Source organism: Salvia splendens, chromosome 21 (assembly GCF_004379255.2).
Source record: "Salvia splendens isolate huo1 chromosome 21, SspV2, whole genome shotgun sequence".
Taxonomy (NCBI): Eukaryota; Viridiplantae; Streptophyta; class Magnoliopsida; order Lamiales; family Lamiaceae; genus Salvia; species Salvia splendens.
Window position 1 is genome coordinate 5,925,622 of NC_056052.1, and position 20,081 is coordinate 5,945,702.

At 37.7% G+C, this 20,081-nt stretch overlaps 2 protein-coding genes across 4 annotated transcripts; one reads left to right on the top strand and one right to left on the bottom strand.

Annotated features, from left to right (window-relative positions):
• Positions 1–1,618: 1,618 nt before the first annotated feature.
• LOC121783919 (frataxin, mitochondrial-like) lies at positions 1,619–9,473 on the top strand. Its single transcript, XM_042182106.1, has 5 exons — positions 1,619–1,944; positions 7,481–7,553; positions 7,834–7,881; positions 7,970–8,064; positions 8,890–9,473. Exons 1-5 carry the CDS (start codon positions 1,646–1,648, stop codon positions 9,017–9,019), a joined length of 645 nt encoding a protein of 214 aa, XP_042038040.1. The 5' UTR covers positions 1,619–1,645; the 3' UTR covers positions 9,020–9,473.
• A 9,074-nt stretch (positions 9,474–18,547) lies between these two features.
• LOC121783417 (B-box zinc finger protein 32-like) lies at positions 18,548–19,809 on the bottom strand. 3 transcript variants are annotated; one of them, XM_042181483.1, is made up of 2 exons: positions 19,172–19,808; positions 18,548–19,035 (listed from the first exon to the last, which is right to left on the bottom strand). In XM_042181483.1, exons 1-2 carry the CDS (start codon positions 19,557–19,559, stop codon positions 18,797–18,799), a joined length of 627 nt encoding a protein of 208 aa, XP_042037417.1. In that variant the 5' UTR covers positions 19,560–19,808; the 3' UTR covers positions 18,548–18,796. The 3 variants fall into 3 exon arrangements, with proteins under 3 accessions (XP_042037417.1, XP_042037416.1, XP_042037418.1); XM_042181482.1 differs by having other exon boundaries at positions 18,548–19,039; positions 19,152–19,805; XM_042181484.1 differs by having other exon boundaries at positions 18,830–19,039; positions 19,172–19,809.
• Positions 19,810–20,081: the final 272 nt, after the last annotated feature.

Sequence of the window (20,081 nt, forward strand, 5' to 3'; positions counted from 1 at the left end):
TTTAATATTATGGAAATGTTTTTGTTTAATTGAATTTTAAATTGAATTGTGCTCGTCCTTGCGGAAGAGCACCGCTGTGGGTGTTGTGCTTTTGCTAGAGAGCAGACAGAAAAAGTGGGGTCGGGCCCACAACCGTGCTCGCTGGCAAGAGCACGGTTGTGGATGCTCTAAAGGGAATTTAATTTACTTACTACCACTACTCATTAAAATCTTGCTCACACGGATTTGAATCCCCTACTATGGTGGAATGCCCACATAGGGCTAGGGAAAATATCGAAAAAATGATATATCGCTCATATCGTATTGAAAAATATCGAAAAATTATTGAATTTTTGATATATCGTAATTTTCGATACGATACGATACCGTATCGTAAGTTTTCGATACGATAACGATATGAATTTCCTTATATCGCGATATATCGTTTTATATCAAATATACGAGATATATCGATATTTTCGATATATCATTTTATATCGAATATACGATATATAACGATATGAATTTCCTTATATCGCGATATATCTTGCTATGCATTCCACAAAAATAGGGGATCCAAATCCCGTTCACACCTTTCATGAACACGTTGACATTTAGTCGATGTCAGTATCGTAACAAGTTAGTTTTTTGGTTATGATATGTATGACCATCAGATTTACAAATATGCTAGATTAAAATTTGATATACAGTATTTTTCTTTTTTATTTGAATTTAAAGAGACGAGAGTACTATATAATTTGTAGTACTAATTGTTCCGACGAGATACAATAATAAAATTTAATACTAATAAAATAAAGAAAATTATTCCATTCGTCCGTCATTAGGAGTCTCATTTATTGGCGGCATGAGTTTTAAGAAATGTAAAGAAAAGTAGGTGGAGAAAAGATAGTGGAATAGATGTCTCACTTGTATAAATTAGTTTTAAATGAAATATGAGTTGAATGAATTAGTGGAATGTGAGACCCTATTATCATTTGTGGTAAAAATGAACCGAGACTCCTATTCGTAGAGGGACTAAAATGAAAAAATGAGACTCCTACTTACGGACAGAGAGATTATTATTTAAATCATAAATTATCTAACCTATGATTGGGTTTATGATTTTCAAATTCTACATTGTTATCTAAATTTATTATAGTTTGAAATTGTTTCAAAATAAGTCCAAATCGTGATTCAGAAATCACGATTTGGAAGTTGCGAACCCAATCCGACTTCAGCGTTGCAGTGAGTTTCAACTTAGTCATGAGTCGAAGCTACGAAACTAAAGCTTAAAATTCAGAAATTAATGGTGCAAATTAAGACAACAAATCCTAAAAGTGATTAAAATGATGGAAATAACAGTCGTTTCAAGTATAGCTAGACAATATCTCAACGAAGAAAAAATTGGCTACCACGTCACTTCAGTTTCAGCAAAAAATAGTTTCATGGAACAGTCGCAAACTATGATTTAATTTATAGGATTTCATAAATTGAACAAAAATCAACTAAAAAATTATGACTTGAATAAAAAATTCATATCCATGACTGATTGTGTTTAGGTAATACTCCATTAAATTCTAAATAAAATTAAAATTTCAAACAAGCTTAGACCTGACTCGGCCCATATGAAAAATATAGGCCCAACAGAAAAAGGAGCAAACCCAAGATGAGAACATCAAATTTCAGCTTCGATTCCTTTTTCCGGCTACCTAGAAATCCAGAAAATATGGCGTTTCGATCGCTGAGAAGAACGGTGTTGAGAGCTCTGAGGCCTCTACAATCGTCTTCTTATTCAACCGCAGCAACGGAAACTTCATCGCTGTTTTCACTCTCTAACTACTCAGCTGAATCTTCAATTTCTGCCAATTATTCGCGCCCAAATTTCTCGCGCAATAGCATCTCCTGCCGCCGTCTCTCCTCTCTCACCGAAGAGGAACCTCACGGTCCTACCGCGGTTGACTATTGGTGAGCGTGAAAAATCCTTAATTAGTTGTTTATTGCGGAAAAAGTTTGATTACGGTGATTTTTTTAAACTTGTTTCTAGTTCTCATTTTAATTGATTGGAAATGAATCAGTAATTAATTTAATTGGTATTTTGATGTCATAGTTCAGGTGAAAACGTTTGTTATTGTAAATTTATTTGTTTAGTTATAGGGATTGAGGAAATGACAGCTCGATTTGGTTGAGAAATGACTGAGAGTATATTTTGTTACTTGTAGATAATTGGGTAATAAAATCATTCTTATTCAATATGTTAATGTGCAGAGATTGTACAACTTATATAGGATACAAAAATACACAAATAAGGTAAACCTAATTACATTGAATGCATTCTATCTTTGGTAAATATTATCCCTATCAATTCCGTGTATCCTCCTTGATTTCTTCCTTATTTCTTGCTAATCTTGCTAACACTCCCCCTCAAGTTAAGTAACGGGATTCCCGATACTCAACTTGCACAGTACGTCTCGGAACGACTTTGAGTTCACGGCCTTCGTTAGAATGTCTGCCAACTGATCTTCAGATTTGACAAAGGGCATTTCTACCACCTTAGCTTCAATGTTCTCCTTGATGAAGTGTCTATCAACTTCTACATGCTTGGTTCGATCATGTTGGACTGGGTTTTCGGATATACTGATTGCCGCCTTGTTATCACAAAATAGCCTACACGGCTGTATCGGGCGCATGTCCAATTCTGTCATAAGTCTTCTCAGCCACAATATCTCAGTCAACCCGCTTTTGATTCCTCGGAACTCTGCCTCTGCACTGGACAATGCCACTACCTTCTGCTTCTTACTTCTCCATGTCACAAGATTTCCTCCTACAAACGTAAAATAGCCTGCAGTCGATTTTCTGTCATTTGGATTCCCAGCCCAATCAGCGTCAGTGAAACCATGGACCTCCATGTGACCATGTTTCTCGAAAATAATCCCGTGCTCCGCTGTTCCCTTCAAGTATCGAACTATTCGGAGCACTGCCTCCCAATGCTCTTCTTGGGGTGCATGCATGAATTGACTTACCACTCCCACTGCATAGGCTATATCTGGCCTTGTGTGTGAAAGATAGATCAATTTTCCGACTAACCTCTGATATCTCCCCCTGTCCGTCTGTCTCGCTCCTTCCTTTAACTGCAGCCCGTGATTCTGAATTATGGGGGTATCTGCTGGCTTGCAATCTATCATCCCAATTTCTGCCAACAGGTCTAATATGTACTTCCTTTGGTTGATGAAGATTCCTTTCTTCGATCGTAGCACCTCTATTCCCAAGAAGTACTTGAGCAATCCCAAATCTTTCATCTCAAACTCTTTGAACAAGTTCTTCCTCATCTCACCAATTTCCTCTTCATCATCTCCTGTAATGATCATGTCATCTACGTATATAATCAGACATGTGATCTTACCTTCTTTCTTCTTGAGAAATAACGTGTGATCCGAATTGCTCTGCTTGTATCCATATTTCTTCATTACTTCCGTGAATCTTCCAAACCAAGCCAGTGGAGACTGCTTCAATCCGTAGAGAGTTTTCTTCAACCGACAAACTTCACCATTCTGGAATTCTTGAGCAAATCCTGGAGGAGGTTCCATGAATACAGGTTTTGGCAATTCTCCATGGAGGAATGCATTAGTTACATCGAACTGATGGAGTGGCCAGTCCTTGTTAGCTGCAATGGAAAACAGGACCCTCACGGTGTTGATTTTGGCTACGGGGGAGAACGTCTCTGCATAATCTACACCATAAGTCTGAGTATACCCCTTTGCCACGAGTCGAGCTTTGAACCTTTCTATCGAGCCGTCCGGTCTTCTCTTGATTGTGAATACCCATCTGCACCCAACGGTTCTTACCCCTGCAGGTAATTTACCTTTCTCCCACGTGTTATTCTTCATCAGAGCCTTCATTTCGGTTAACATTGCTTCTCTCCAGTGTTTATGTTCCATTGCTTCTTCGGCCGTTCTAGGAATCTCTTCCTCCTCGTACAACGCAGCGGAAAAAGCCCTTGCCATTTTGGACAGATTTCCCTGCGCAAAATTTGCCACTCCATATCGGCTTTTCTTCCCTATCTTCTCGGGGGAATATCTTTTCGGCGGTATCCCCCTGGTACTCCGTTCAGGAAGTATATATCGTCCAGTGTCCCCGTCGATTACATTCTCCTCCACTTGGGTTTCTGTGTCAACTTGGTCAGTGGAAATAGGTATAGAAGATTGATCTGAGTTGGGTGTTACCTCGGATATCGTCGGAGGGGGATCTTGAGTTAGTGGTTGAGATGACTCTTGCGGCGAGACCTGCTCGGCGGTAGTGTCAACTGGTTCTGTTGGGTCCTCAATCGAAGAGCTTGACAATGGCACAACCCAATTTAGGTAGTCACTGCCACCTGGATCACTCTCCCCCTGGCTACTAAGGTGGGTTTGGTAAAAGAATTCGGTCTCCAAGAAGTTACAATTCATAGAAGTGATGACCTTTTTGGTGTGGGGATCAAAGCATCGGTATCCCTTTTGGTTTATCCCATATCCCACGAAGACACATTTAGTTGCACACGGGGACAATTTAGTTCTTTCATGTTTTGGAATGTGTACGTAAACGCTACAACCGAAGACTTTGGGTGTGAGGTTTAGGTGTTCTGGGATATTGGCAATTTTGGACAAGATATCAAGAGGTGTTTTCATTCGGAGGATTTTTGTAGGGAGTCGGTTCATGAGGTAAACAAAAGTGGAGACTGTTTCGGGCCAGAAAGAGGTCGGGACTTTGGATTTTATCATCAGGGCTCGGGTCATTTCAAGGATTGTTCTGTTTTTTCTTTCGGCTACTCCATTTTGTTCGGGTGTATAGGGACAGGAGGTTTGGTGGATAATGCCTTTTTCGGTGCAGAATTGGGTCATAGCACTATTTACGAATTCCCTCCCATTGTCAGATCTAAGAGTTTTAATAGTAGTGTGGAACTGTGTTTGGATAAGTGTGAAAAAAGATGTGAACCTATCGAACACTTCAGACTTATGTTTCAGAAAATAAACCCACGTCATTCTAGTGCAATCATCGACAAATATCACAAAATACTTAAAACCATTTCCACCAATAATTGGTGCTGGACCCCACACATCAGAATGCACTAAGAAAAACATGAAATTCATTCGAGTATTCGTAGGTTTAAAAGACTGTCTGTGGCTTTTAGCCAAAACACAAGTTGCACAAGAGAAATCAACAGGAATAGAGAGTTTCGGAAAAAGTAGTTTAAAATAACCCGGGGAGGGGTGTCCCAGTCTTCGGTGCCAAAGCCAAGTTTCTTGTTTCGTGGACCCGTGAGCCAGCATTGCACTACCATGTTGAGCTATCTCGTCCACGTAGTAGAGTCCTTGCTTCTCAGTGCCACGCCCAAGAATCCTCCTCGTCTGAATATCCTGCAAGATACAAAAATCGGGGTGCATCAGGAGGGTGCAGTTCAATTCCTTAATAACATGACTAATAGACATCAGCCTCTGAGACAGTGTAGGGACATATAAGCAGTTCTTTAGACGAAGAGTAGGAGAAATCTCAATAGTTCCAGATCCCACTACAGTAATCAATTCCCCATTAGCCGTTCTGATATAAGATTTACCCACTTCACAACTTAGATCAACAAAATCATTTTTCTCGGGAGTCATTGTATCAGTTGCCCCACAGTAAAAAATCCACCCTTTCGCATGTGTATCAGTCATATTATCAACATGAAATGCAGCGGAAATTTTTTCAAGTGGTGAAAACGGGTTTTCAGAAATATAGTCACACAAAATAGGGGTTGTTTTGCAATTTTCGGGAGTGAAGGGGTCCATATAACATTTAATACTCCAGCTGGGGTCAGATTCGAATTTATATGGATCAGGGGGGTCAATATAAATTTTTCGGGGTCTATTTCGCGAAATCAGACAATTATGTGGGTGAAATTGTAAATTGGGCAAATAACTAGGGTTTGGCTTGGTGCCAAACCCTTTACCTCCATTTGCGATTCCGCCTCTCTTCTCGTCCGATCCACCCGCCGATTCTGTGCGTCCGGCGAAATTGCCGCTCCCCCGCACGTTGCCGCCTCCAGGTTGAGCCCCTGAGCTCACGGACTGTCCCTGTCCACCGTTTCCTCCCTGGTTGTTGGAACCGCCTTGCTTCGGTATTCCTTCCTCGTTCACTCCGACGGCTAATTTGGCCTGAAATTGGGGGGGTTCTTGCCTTCTGTCGTTCTTCCCACCACTCTGGGTATCCCAATCTTTTGAAGCACGTCTCATACATGTGCTTCTGCTTGCCACAATGCGAGCACCACAGTTTCGACGTGTCTTGTCGGTGGCTCCCTGGTCGGCTGGTAGCTGCGGGTCTCGGTGGTGGTCCTTGTCGCGGACGTTGATTTTGGGCAGCGAACCCACTTCCGATTCCCCCAGATGATGTATCCCCGGCGTAATTGCCGATGGCTTCGGGTGGAGGGGACGATGCCGGTGGCATGAGGTTTCGTTGAGCCGCCTCCGTCTTCACCCACCCGTAAGCAGCTTCGACTGATGGGTACGGGTCCTCCTTGAGGATTTCCCGTTTGATGGAGTCGTATTCCGGGTTCAGTCCAATCAGAAATTTGATCAGCCTCTTCTCGTTCGAATGGACTCTGTATTGGTTCACGCCCTTATCGCAGCAGGTGATGGGTTGTTTCTGGCATCGGTCAATGTTGATCCATAGCCCGTTGATCCTTCGGTAATATGTTTCCAAATCAAGCTCTCCCTGTCTGATGGTTATTGCCTTTTCCTCCAAATCATATATTAGATACTTATCTGCTTTATTCTCGAATGTGATTGCGAGGCTGTCCCATAATGCTTTGGCTGTCAAGTGGTGTGCGAAGTCGGCAATTATCCCGTCTTCGATGTTGTCGACGATCCACGAAAACACCACCAAGTCGTCTTCCTCCCAATCGTCATACCCCTTGCTCCCGGGTTCTGGCGGTTCGTTTCGGATATGTGAGTAGGCCCCTCGGCCTCCGATCTTGACTTTCATAAGTCGAGACCACAACGGGTAGTTCTTTCCATTGAGCTTGAATGCCACGGTGACATTCTTGCTGTTCTTTAATCTTCCTGACTGATCTGGTTCAGGGTTGTTCTTCACGTCCCCTGTTTCTGACATGATCTTTTGTAGGTTTCTGGTTCGGTTTCTTCTGGTTCGGGTAAGTTCGGTCTATGCCGGGGTCGGGTTTGGTATATTGGCTATGATGAGGGTATTTCTGAGCCGCCTAAGAGCTTCTTCCTGCTCTGGTACCATGTAGATAATTGGGTAATAGAATCATTCTTATTCAATATATTCAATGTGTAGAGATTGTACAACTTATATAGGATACAAAAATACACAAATAAGGTAAACCTAATTACATTGAATGCATTCTATCTTTGGTAAATATTCTCGCCTATCAATTCCGTGTATCCTCCTTGATTTCTTCCTTATTTCTTGCTAATCTTGCTAACATTACTAAACTGAGGGTTCTGGATCGTGCATTGGTATTTTTCTGCAGCTCGTTGTTGACGGAAGAAGAGTATCACAAGCTGGCTAATTCCACCATCCATGATTTGCTTGAGAAGCTCGAGGTATATATTTTCCAAACTTTGGATTAAATGTTACTGCAAATTTTAGTAAAATGAGAACGGAAATGATAGGATTAGGGTTACCTTAGTGCTGGAAACAACTTAAAACTGGTATTTTCAAATTGATCAATCGAATGTTGATTAATACATAATTGATTGAATACTATTTGAAAATGACTATTCTGTTCATTGATGAAGTGCAGTTGCAAGTGTATGTTCTGTCACTGTTGATTTCACTATACGAGTTTATTGTGTGTTTTGATGGTTTCATTGGCTGTTATAGGAATATGGTGACTCTGTGGACGTTGATGGATTTGACGTTGACTATGGGGTGAGACGGATGAATTTGTGGGGAGATGTTTATATCTTTATTACGTTTATTTCTGTCGGTTTATGATGCTACTGTGTTTGTTTTTCAGAACGAGGTCCTCACTTTGAAGCTTGGGGATATCGGGACTTATGTTATAAACAAGCAAACGCCAAATAGACAGATTTGGATGTCGTCGCCAGTGAGGTATTGATGTTTCTGACTTAAGTCCGAGATACAGCTTACTGGTTTAATAAGAATGCTGTCTTGATGTGCTTTGGCTTATAATTTTGGTTTTGGATCTTGAGAATGCCACATTTTGGAGTGTGATTTTAACCGTCTGTCATGTATGTGCTGAAAACTAAACACCATATAATTTAAAGAATTAACGAAGTTTATTGAGTAAGTTAATCACAGTGAACATCAAGTTTGATTTGGGTGGTGTTAACTTTTGCTTCCCATGGTCCTTGGACTGGGGCAGTAACATATGTAATATACCCATTTTCTTTTAAGAATACCAACTTTTTAAAAAAAGGTTTATATTGGTTCTTTATTTTGTTTATTTGTTAAATGGGTAATTGAACTTGAATTGGTCATGATTGTCTGCCACTAGGCAGAATAACATGGGAATACAGCTGCATTGAAAAATAAAAAACACTGAAGGAGAAGAAAAATGTACTCCATCAACTTTTGAGGAACTTATGTAAAACAATTAGCTACTATATTATTTTTAAATCTAAAAGGTCAATGCTTTTGGTGGGAAGAGGGGGCAGGATCATCCATCCATGCTTGCAATTTTCTTTGGTTGAATTTTTTCATGGTAAAAGCTTTCAGGAAATCGTATTACATTGCAATTAAGTTGATTAGATAGTAGATTGGAAGTATTATACTATTAGTTTGCATGACTAGTGGAGATGTGTTATTTCCTGTCGAGATGCTTGCTCAATACTTTAAATTTCTTATTTCATGTGTGTTGCACTTAGTCTTCTTCACTTCTCTAGCTAATTCCTGTTGTCTCAATTGCTTTTGCAGTGGCCCATCTCGTTTTGACTGGGATCAGAAAGCTGAAGCTTGGATTTATAAGCGAACGAAGCAAAACCTTTTTAAAGTTCTGGAAACCGAGTTAGAAAAGCTGTGCAAGAGCCATATCAGCCTATCTTGAGCATACTAAAACAATAAGATCCTCTACATGAAACTTTTTCTTCAATGAACCCATTATACTACTCCCATCCAATCTTATCCTCCCTTCTCATCCCTATCTCCTCAGACCGTTTCACATTACATATGGCGGCCCCACATTCCATAGCAGTCGCAATCTAGTATGTGGTACGACAAGTAATACATGTTGGCTAATTCACGAACGTGGTGATAATATGCCGTGTTAGAAATTTTCAGTTCTATGTGTGGAGTATTGGCTAACGAGCCAACACCGATCCCCTGCCCGAGAATGTGTGGCAGGTTTGATGCCAAGAAAAGATCTTTGCAACATATTCTGGTCCAGCCATTTCTATCATTACTATGAAATAAAAATTGATGATACTGTCACGATTTTGATCTCTTGATTTAGTTAAAATTGCTGCTGCTATTGAGTTTTAACTGAAATGCCTCGTCATATATAACATGCTCCAGCATTAGTTAAATATTTGTGTCATCAATTTTCCTTCCATGATTCAATGTATTATTTAAATAATGCAGCTCATTTTAAACTGGCAGTACAATATTATAAAAAAATTGAAGTTTCGTACTGCAATTTTATACTCCCTTTTACTTTGGTTTTCGTAAGTATATATACGTTGAAACCTATAGTAATACATTTACTACGTTCAATTTATAATCTTAAATGTATGATAAAATCATAAACATATATTATGACGAATAAGACGTAACTAGCGTCTAGCTATCAAATAAAAAAATATTTATTCTCCATATATGATCGTGTAGTGTAATCTGTAGATATTTGGTATAGTTCTACTATATTCTTTAATATTGTGAGCTGATTTTAGTTTTTTATAAGATAAAATTGATAATGACTTTAACATCAGTTCTCGTTGATGATGCTGATGTAACTTATATGAAATGAGTTCTTAAGTCACTGTATAAAATAAAATAATACATGATTTTAGAAAAATGTTATTGATGATGCCATGATGGTAACCCAACTCTCACCAAATGTTCTTATTGCGAAAAACATTTATAAACATCTCAAGTATTTTGTTAACGTGAGTACTTTTTAACATATTTTTTTATTCTAATCTCATAAATTATTATTTGGATTATCATCTGTGAATATAAAATCAACACTCAATTAGTCAATTTATTCTCTTCAGTCTTTTGCATTAGTTTCAAATAAATGAACAACGGAACAAATTAAACATTGTTTTTTATACTACTAGTATGTAAATTTGACAATCTCAATAATAATTTTTATATTTATGAATATAAAGTAATTAAAATATTAAGATGGACTTGTGGAAAGTTCTCATTAATAGTGTACGAGTTGTCTATATAAAAAATTAAAAAATAGAGCAAATTAAATATATCTTAAGAGTTGTTGAGAGGTCTTGAATTTTAGCCCACACACCATAACCATAGCAGCCACATCAATTCACCTAAACAATTTTCAACCACAAAACAGTGGCCCATATTTCATTTTTTTACTCTTTCACTCCAATAATATTTGTCACATTTATTGCCATTGATGAAAGTAAGTACAAAATTGCACAGGTAATATTTATTGAGAATTGAGATTATAGTGAGAGCATCCGCAGCGGTGGCGAAAGACGCCACCGCCGTCCGCGCCGTTGGCAAGGCGCAGGACCGCCGCCGCTGCAGCCGCGCCGCTGGCACGGCGCTGCTCGATGTATCGAGCACGTCCGTGCCAGCGGACGCACACGTGGCGCGCTCCCATTCGTCAACGGCATAGCCGTTGTGTTTAAACTTTTTTTTATTTTTTTTTAAAAATCGGTATTTAATTATAAATAATGCTAAAAAATAAAAAAAAATATTTTCCAAATCCCAAAAATATGGCCGTTTTTTTCCCGTTTTTTCTGAATTTTTTTGATTTTTTTTTATTTTTTTTTTCCCCAAAATCATCTATAAATACACACATTCATCATCCATTTATCACATCAAATCATCTCTCATTCATCTCTCATTCATAATTCTCATACAAACTATCAACACATTCATCCCTCACTCAAATCTCAAATGGATTTCACCCATATTATGGCGGAAGCGGAACGCGAAGAACAAGAATACTACGAACAACATCGTGCCGCTTACGAAGCATATGTCGCGGCGAATACCCCTGCTCCTCCTCCTCAACGAACCAGGTCAAATCGACGGTACATCCATCGTGACCGGGAGGGAGCCCACGAAAGGCTCGTTGCCGACTACTTGAATAATATCGCCGACATCATGTTCACGTGTATTATATTACACAACATGATTATAGCCGACGAAGGGCCGAGGGCGGCTAGCTTCTACGACGAGGACGAAGCCGGAAGCTCAACAGCGAGGTCTCCCCTACGCCGAGGCGAGCATACGACGGTTGGCCAGAGGATCGAGACAAGACACACAATGCGCGATACTCGAATCCACAATCAACTACAAGAAGACCTAATCAACCACATGTGGGCGAAATTCGGCAACGAGTAGTGTCATTTTTAATTTTTAGGATTTTAATTATGTAATTTTTAATTTTTAGGATTTTAATTATGTAATTTTTAATTTTTAGGATTTTAATTATGCAATGTTTAATTTTATTTGTCATTTGTAATATTTATTGTGGGTTTTAAATGAATTTTAATATTATGGAAATGTTTTTGTGTAATTGAATTTTATATTAATTGTGCTCGTCCTTGCGGAAGAGCACAGTTGTGGGTGTTGTGCTCTTGCCAGAGAGCAGGCATGAATAGTACCGCCCGGCCCACAACCGTGCCGCTGGCAAGAGCACGGTTGTGGATGCTCTAAGGTGGGGGGCACCAATAATTTCTTCGAGACCACACCTTTTTCTCGTTGTACAAAATTTCCATTTCAAAGTACCATAGTTTTATTTTGAAATCTACTATGTTAATATACTTATATATTTATTTGCAGAATTCATACGTAAAATAATGTGTGATTGTAGTTGGGGAACACGGAGTTGGCTTGAATCCAAATGCTTGTCATTTTTTGTATAGAGAATGTATACTACTCCCTCCATCCCACGAAAAATTATTCACTTTCCTTTTTGGTTTATCTCATTCAAGATGACTCATTACTATAAATGGAAACACATTTATCTCAACTTTATTTTAGTTCTTTTACTTTACTCTCTCCACTTAACACACAAAATAAAACTGCATAAAACTCCGTGCCGTCCAAGGAAGAGGTCATCTTTCTTGGGACGGAGGGAGTAAGATTTTAAATGATTAATACATTCACAAACTATACATTATCCATTTTAAATAAAAAAAAAGAACAATCTGATCTGTTTATTAGTACTTTCTACCCAATAAGTTTCCAATTATAAAACCTTCTAAAAAAGAAAAAATAAAATAAAATATCAGTAACCGACTTTCTAAGATTATTTCCTTGATCACGAGTTACAATGTATACTAAATTAGGGGTGGCACTGTTCGGTATACCGCACCGAGAATGTCATACCGCATACCGTATCGCAAATTGCGGTATGAGAAAATGTCATACCTATACCTTACCGAATTTTTCGGTATACCTCAATTTGCGGTATGAGAAAATGTCATACCCATACCTTACCGAATTTTTTCGGCCGAAAATTTGGTATGATTATTTCCGATACCGTTATCATACCGTCTATGCGGTATACCATACTGTATTGTGGTATACCGTACTTTTACGTTATACCGAAATAAGGTATGGCATACCGAGTACGGTATACCAAAATAAGGTATGACATACTGTAATACTTGTGTTTCATACCAAAAAAATTCTATTATAACCAAATATTTAAAATACAATTTCACCTATTTAAATAATATCCAAAAGATTAAAACTACACCACAATCAAATCTATACAGTGGACTTGATTTGCATCTCTGCGTGTGTGTGTTCGGGTTGGGGACAGTTGAACTAAAATATGAAAGTAGGGTTAGAGATTTTAACATATTAACTATTTTTTATATAAATTTTAAATACAACATATATATCAAATTTTTGGCAAATATCATAAATGCGGTATATTGCGGTATAGGAAAATCTATACCTTTACCGTACCGAAATCTATTGGTACGGTATCATACCGTATCGCAACTTGCGGTATACCTGATACCGTACCGTAACTTGCGGTATACCACAAATTCGGTATTTTTTTGTACGATAAGTGCGGTAATTTGGTATATTTAGACAGCCATATACTAAATCACTTAACAATGAACGGAAAGAGTACCGATGGATATTGATTTAGCTTAGTGCAAAAAAGTTATACTACTATTTGTGTAAGGATATTAAGAGCATCCCCATCGCTACTCTCCGGGCGGACGACGTCCGTGCCAGCGGCGCGACACAGCCCCGTCCGCCGCTGTGCTCGCCTAACGGCACGGCGCTGCTCGATAATAAGAGCACGTCCGTGCCACTGAGCAGGTCGACGTGGCAGCGTGCGATTGGCCAACGGCAATGCCGTTGTAATTTCCTTTTTTAAAAAAATAAAAAAAATACCAAAAATTTTAAAAAATATATTTTTGTATTCCCAAAAAATATATTCGTTTATTACCGTTTCTTTGAAATTTTTTTGAATTTTTTATAAATTTTTTTAATCCAAAAATCATTTATAAATACACACCTTCATCATCCATTTTCTCATACAACACATTCATCATCCATCTTCCTCTCTTACTCAAACCCTCTCTAAAAATTCAAAAATGGATTTCACCGATATCATGGCTGAAGCGGAGCACGAAGAACAAGAATACTATGAACAATATCGTGCCGCCTATGAAGCCTATGTCGCCGCCGCCACCCCCGCCCCTCCTCCTCAACCAACTGGATCAAAACGCCGCTAGAATTATGTAATTTTTAATTTTTAGGACTTTAATTATATAATTTTTTAGTAATTTGTAATACTCCCCCCGTCCCATGTTACTTGATTGATTTTTTAGTGCAATTAAATTAGAATTTTAAGTGTAATGAGACATCACTTAATAAAGGAGCTCTTAACTTAATCTAACATATTAATTAAATACATTAATTCTAACTTAAACTATAAATAGTGTAAGTAATTTGTGACGAGCCGAAATAGAAGAATGCAAGTAATATGGGACGGAGGGAGTAGTATTATGGGTATTTTTAATGCATTCTAATATTGTGGAAATGTTTTTATTTAAATTGAATAATAGAATGGTGGGACCCTTAAGCATGACCTTGCAGAAGAATATTGATATGTGTCTTAAGAAGGAGTACGGAGTAAAAAATGAATAAAAGTGGATCTGGGCTCTTGCCAGTAGCATGGATGGGATGCTCTAAACCTTCAAATACTCCCTATTCTAGTCTCTCGACATCATAATTACTTATTGATTTATTTATATTACGAATTGAATGGATGTAACGCCAATCAAATCATTATAATTTATTTGAGCCAGATGAATGTGTGGTGTTGGTGTATGTATAGAAACAATATATATATTTTTTAAATCGAAGTCCAATTAGGTCCCATATCCATAATCCCATCAATTTAATTAACTAAAATCTATTATTAAAATAAGCAACGCATAAAAGTAGGGATGGAAATACGGGTATTCATAGATATCCGACTCGAAAAAACAAGGTAACCAAACCCGAAAATTATCTAAATGTCTATCCAAAACCCGACCTGATATATTTTCGGGTACTCCAATACCCGCCCCGGGTATCCATACCCGACGTATAGGGTACCCAAATACCCCACTCTTTAATTACATGTGTTAATAGCTAATAAAAAAATTCAAATTTTATATATTAATATAAATTTAGAAATATTTAAATTGATTAATATCTTTAATGTTGCATTTTTTTGTAGTATAAAACTATGAAAAAATGGGTCACTTTTATTTTAAAGTATGTGATTTATATTTATTGAGATTGGTTATACAATATGTAAGTAAAATAATAAAAGTTACATATTTAATTAAATAGTAGAAGCAACTAATAATATAATTCAAAAGTCAAAATAATTAACTTAATTATAAAAACCATATGAGTTGGTTATGCAATATGTAAAACTTGAGAGTTTGGAGAAGTCGTGACCTATAAAGTAAGAGAGATTGACTTATTTATATAAGTTTAGAGAAAGATAACCTAGTAAGCTGTAATTAGTAATAAATTAGCCTACTTCTTGAATCCCAAAATGGCTACACTTAATTTAAAAATTGCTTTAAATAATAAATTGAATATTCGGATAATATCTGATACCCATTCGGATTACTCAATACCCAATTTATCTTAAATTTCAATACCCAATCACACACCCAATCCCGTAAAATTAGATATTGAGTATCCAATACCCTGCGAATATTGGGTCGGGTACATATAAACCCAATATGTATTGCCACCCCTACATAAAAGAAAGACAAACTAAATAACCACTATACAGACAATCCCCTAAAAAATTAACGAGCATTTAGAGCATCAGCAATGGAGGCGTCAAAACCGCGACGCCGATTTTTCGCCGACGCCGGTTCTGACGCCGAACCATTACGACCGGCGTCGGCGAAATCAGCGTCAATTTCAGCGTACCCATGCCGATTCGTGTGGTGATGCCGGTTCTAACGCCGATCCTCACGGCGCCATTGTAGGCCCCGGATCGACGTCAGAATTAATTTTTTTTTTCGAAAACACTATATATACGCGCTTTGGACGTCATTTTCATTCGCACCACTTGTTTTAACGAGTACTCTCTCTATCTTTTTTTCTGTACAAGATCAATTTAAGAAATGAGTAATGCCGGTGGTAGTGGTGGTGGTAGTGATGGGGATGCTGATGAGTACGAGCGTATGCTGAACGAAGAACTAGATGCCTAAACGAGTAGTGAGGTTGATCAGTTTTGTCGCCGACGGCAACCAGCATGATATGGGCTACTACTTGGCGGATGGGATATACCCTAGGAGGCCCGTCTTTGTGAAGACAATCCGGTGCGCATCAGATGCGAAGAAGGCCTACTTTGCGACGCGGCAGGAGTCGGCGCGAAAGGACGTGGAGCGCGCATTTGGTGTGCTTCAGGCGCGATGGGCTGCAGTTAAGGGACCAACGCGTTTGTGGCATGTCGACTGCATTGCTGATATAATGTACGCCTGTATTATCATGCACAACATGATTGTCAAAGATGAAACTGACTGATTGGGCCAATGACGATGATGAAGCCGGTCCAAGCCACGGCGTCGCCGCCGCCAACGTACGAGGTGGGATACCTCACGATGAAGAAGCCCTCCTCCAAGCACATGCCGACATGCGTCAAACGGAGGCTCATATTCGACTCCAAAAGGATTTAATTGAAGAGTTGTGGGCGCGGAGGATTGGAAGGCATTAGTTTTTATTTAAATTTATGTAATTTTTTTAAATGTATTTTTTTAAATTATTGTATTTTTTGAAATTTTAATAGTATTATTCAATTTTCCTGTATTTGTCTCGTAAATTAAATTCTGTATGTTGCTACAATTGTAAATTAAATTTATATAATTGTTATTAGTGATGTGGATAGGCTATGTGAGGGCTATTTGATGTCCAGTTACATGTCCAGATGATGTGGTAGAAGGATTTTAGTACTGGATGATGTGGCAGTGGGAAGACTGTGGAAAGACTATGGGAGGGCTATGGGAGGTCATAGACCATTGTGGATGCTCTTACACAAGTCTTATCTAATTGGATCAATGAATATTAAAATAATGGAGATATTTTCAAATAGAATATTTATTATTTGTAACTAGAGATGTAGCATGAGCGATTAATGGTCGTAATTAAGTCGTACAATACACATCTTAATTAAAAAATTATAAGCCGACATTTAAGTCATACAGCTAGCTAGACATACGATCAACTCAATCCCAAAATAATAATATGAAATAAAAAAGTCGATTCTTCAACAGTTGCAGAAAAAGTTTAAGCCACTAGAAGTAATCGCCGGCCATAATTTGGTGATTAAATTAATTTAAAGTTGAGATATAGCTTTCGTTAGTCAAATTAGTTAATCGCAATCTAGATATTTTTCAAAGAAAATATTTAAAAATGAAGCTAATATCATAGGATGTATCAAAATTATAATAATAAAGCTTAGTAGAATATGTGATTTCAATTCAATGGGAGAATTAGTGGCTGTCAGCTGCAGTGGTTTTTTGAATATTACTGTAATACTCCCTCCTTGCCACAGTAAATGTCACACTTGGGAATTGACATAAGATTTTGAGAGGTGTTATTTTGTGTGTTAAGTAGAAAGAGAAAATAATATATTTATATTAACGTGAGAGATAACTTTTTCTGAAAAAGGAAATGTGACATCTTTTGTGAGACAAACTAAAAAGAAAAGTATGACATCTATTATGAGACTGAGAGAGTAATAACTTATAGATAAGCTTTATTATGCTATTATGAAAAGGTTTAATCTATTTTAACCGTAAGCTGTCGTTTCAGTCATATCACTCGGCGTTAGATGTTTTCGGTTTTACACATTTATTTATTAGTTACTTCCTCTGTCCTATATACTTGGCATGAGTTTTGATAAATATAATAAAAAATTAGTTAAAAAAGTTAGTGGCATGTGATTTTCATTTTTATGTATTAGTTTTATAGTAAAACGTGAATGAGATTGAATTAATGGAATATGAGGTCCAAGTGAAAGGTGATAAATTTTTAGGGACGAACGAAAATAGAAATAAGTGATAAATTTTAAAATACGGAGGAAGTAATAATTTATTTCTAAATTCGAAATACCTTCAAGCAACGGGAGAATTGTTTTTGCCTTTTATTTTTTAACAAAAATATGTATCGGACGTTATTCATATATCATATTGGTTGGTACATACTTGGCTTAGATATGAATGTGTTTTTTTTATTTTCTTTCAAACACGTTTACTAGTTTTTTATAAGTGTAACAGCGAGCATAGACATAGTCGTGTTGGTATACAACCTTCCATTTTCTTGAGATATTATGGGATTTCCATTTATCATTAAAAAAAATGTGTCATATAAGTTAAAAAAAATTATAGTAGTGTATTACTCCTGTTATACTTGTGAAACAATAAAATGTTGTACAGTAGATTTATGAGTCAAATCGTGTGAATTAAGTAAAATTTTGCAAAATCAGAACATTACTTAGTTGATTGCTATATTAATTGACATAATTACAATTAATGGTTATAATTAATCAAATTCGATTGTCAGGCTAATATCAATCCTAGTTACTAGTATTTAATACTAGTAAGTTGATTCTAAATTTTAGTTTGGATATTGTTTATATATTTAATTACGATTCTATATGTATACATATATGCTTGTTCACTTGTGCTTGTAGTTAGTGATTTGAAATTAAAGTAAAATAACATAAATAAAGAATATACTAGTACAATATTATTGATCTCGTACAACTTATCATAATTATTCATGGCATAAGAAAAGAAATTTCCACATACTATCCATAATCCAATAAAACGGTTAGTTTAAAAAACAAATATCTCACCTTTTTACGTATATGGACTAGTTTATTGTATAGATGCATAATAACCAACAAATTTGTATATTCAATGATTCACAAACATCAAATTACAAACATCTAATTATACTTCCGAAAATCAAAATCTCAGCTTATAGTTTTGAAAAGAAAAGGGAAATATTAACCCTAATCATGATATTAACCCCAAATCACAATCCAAACCCAATCGAAATCTCAAATCTAAACAATTTAGCTATTTTTTGTCAGTAAATCCAAATCTCAACGGCTAAAATCAACGCTAGAAATTCAGATCGACGGCCCCAAATAATCGCAGAAAAATTCAGCCATTTCCTGACCTGAACCCGTTTCTTCCCGGTGAAGTCGCCGCAGCGAATCCAAAATCTCGGATCCAAACACATTAACCCGACCCGAATCCGCTGCACGAACTGTTTGAAGCGGTGGCGGTTTACTTCTAGACGCCGCTTCCGCCGCCGCATAAGGCGGAGGAGCACGGATATTTAGACGAGACGGCTCGCAGCTCCGATCTGCCTGCCGTTATCACAATGGATCGAATCACAGTTCACTCGCGAGAACATAAATTAAATTTCCCGAATCTGATTCCTATCAAAAGCTGAAAAAAGCAAAATCAAAAAGAGCAAACCTCAATTCTCAACAGCTTACGCGAAACGACGACGTCTTCGGAGTCAACCGACTCATCGCCGCTGGAGGAGCTCTCAGCCGGCGGCGGCGGCGTCGACCACGGAACGACCTGATTCTCCTCTTCCTCAGCTTCCTGCTCCTCCTCCGCCTCTGATTCTCCGCCGCCGCTGTTTGCGCAGCGCTCCTGGCCGGCGCATTGTTCGCAGACGGAGACGGTTGGGGCGAGCTTGCCGCCGGAGGCCGTCCACGGCGTCGGAGACTGGCAGACATCGCAGAGAAGGCTCCTCGAATGGCGCGCAACGAGGAAGTTGGCGGAGTGCACGGCTGCGTCGCAGTTCCAGCACAATCTTGCCCGATCCGAGGCGCAGTACATCCGCGCCTTCGCTTTGCAGAGCTCACATCTTCTCATCGTTAATTTCGATTTGTAGGGGAAAAAAAGCACCGATTTTATGATTTCGAGGTTTTGGAGTGAGATAAAGATATAGAGAGGAAATAGGAATATGATTCGAGATATACCAGGGAGATAGGGAGAAAAGGAAAAAGGAATAAGGAATTTCCGGTTGCGGAGAGATGAGAGAGAAAGTGGTAACTGATGGGTGTGTGTGAGTGAGAGAGAGAGAGATGGTGTGGGAAGAGGAAGAAGAAACCGTTCTTTATTGGTTCAGGGAAATTATATCATCATCTTTATTTTCTTTATTTTTAAAATTTTTATACACTATTTAATGTACACTATGATTTTGAAAATATAATATTCGAGCCTAATGTTTTCTGTCCAAGAGTTTATTTCATTTTTAAAAATTTGTTAGATTCAGTATATATTTAATTCCTATATACTGTGGGATTCAATAACTATAATTTGTATCTAAAAAGTATCACAATGAATGTATTTCATCTCGAAAAATTGTCGAAACACATTTTTTACCTTTCAATT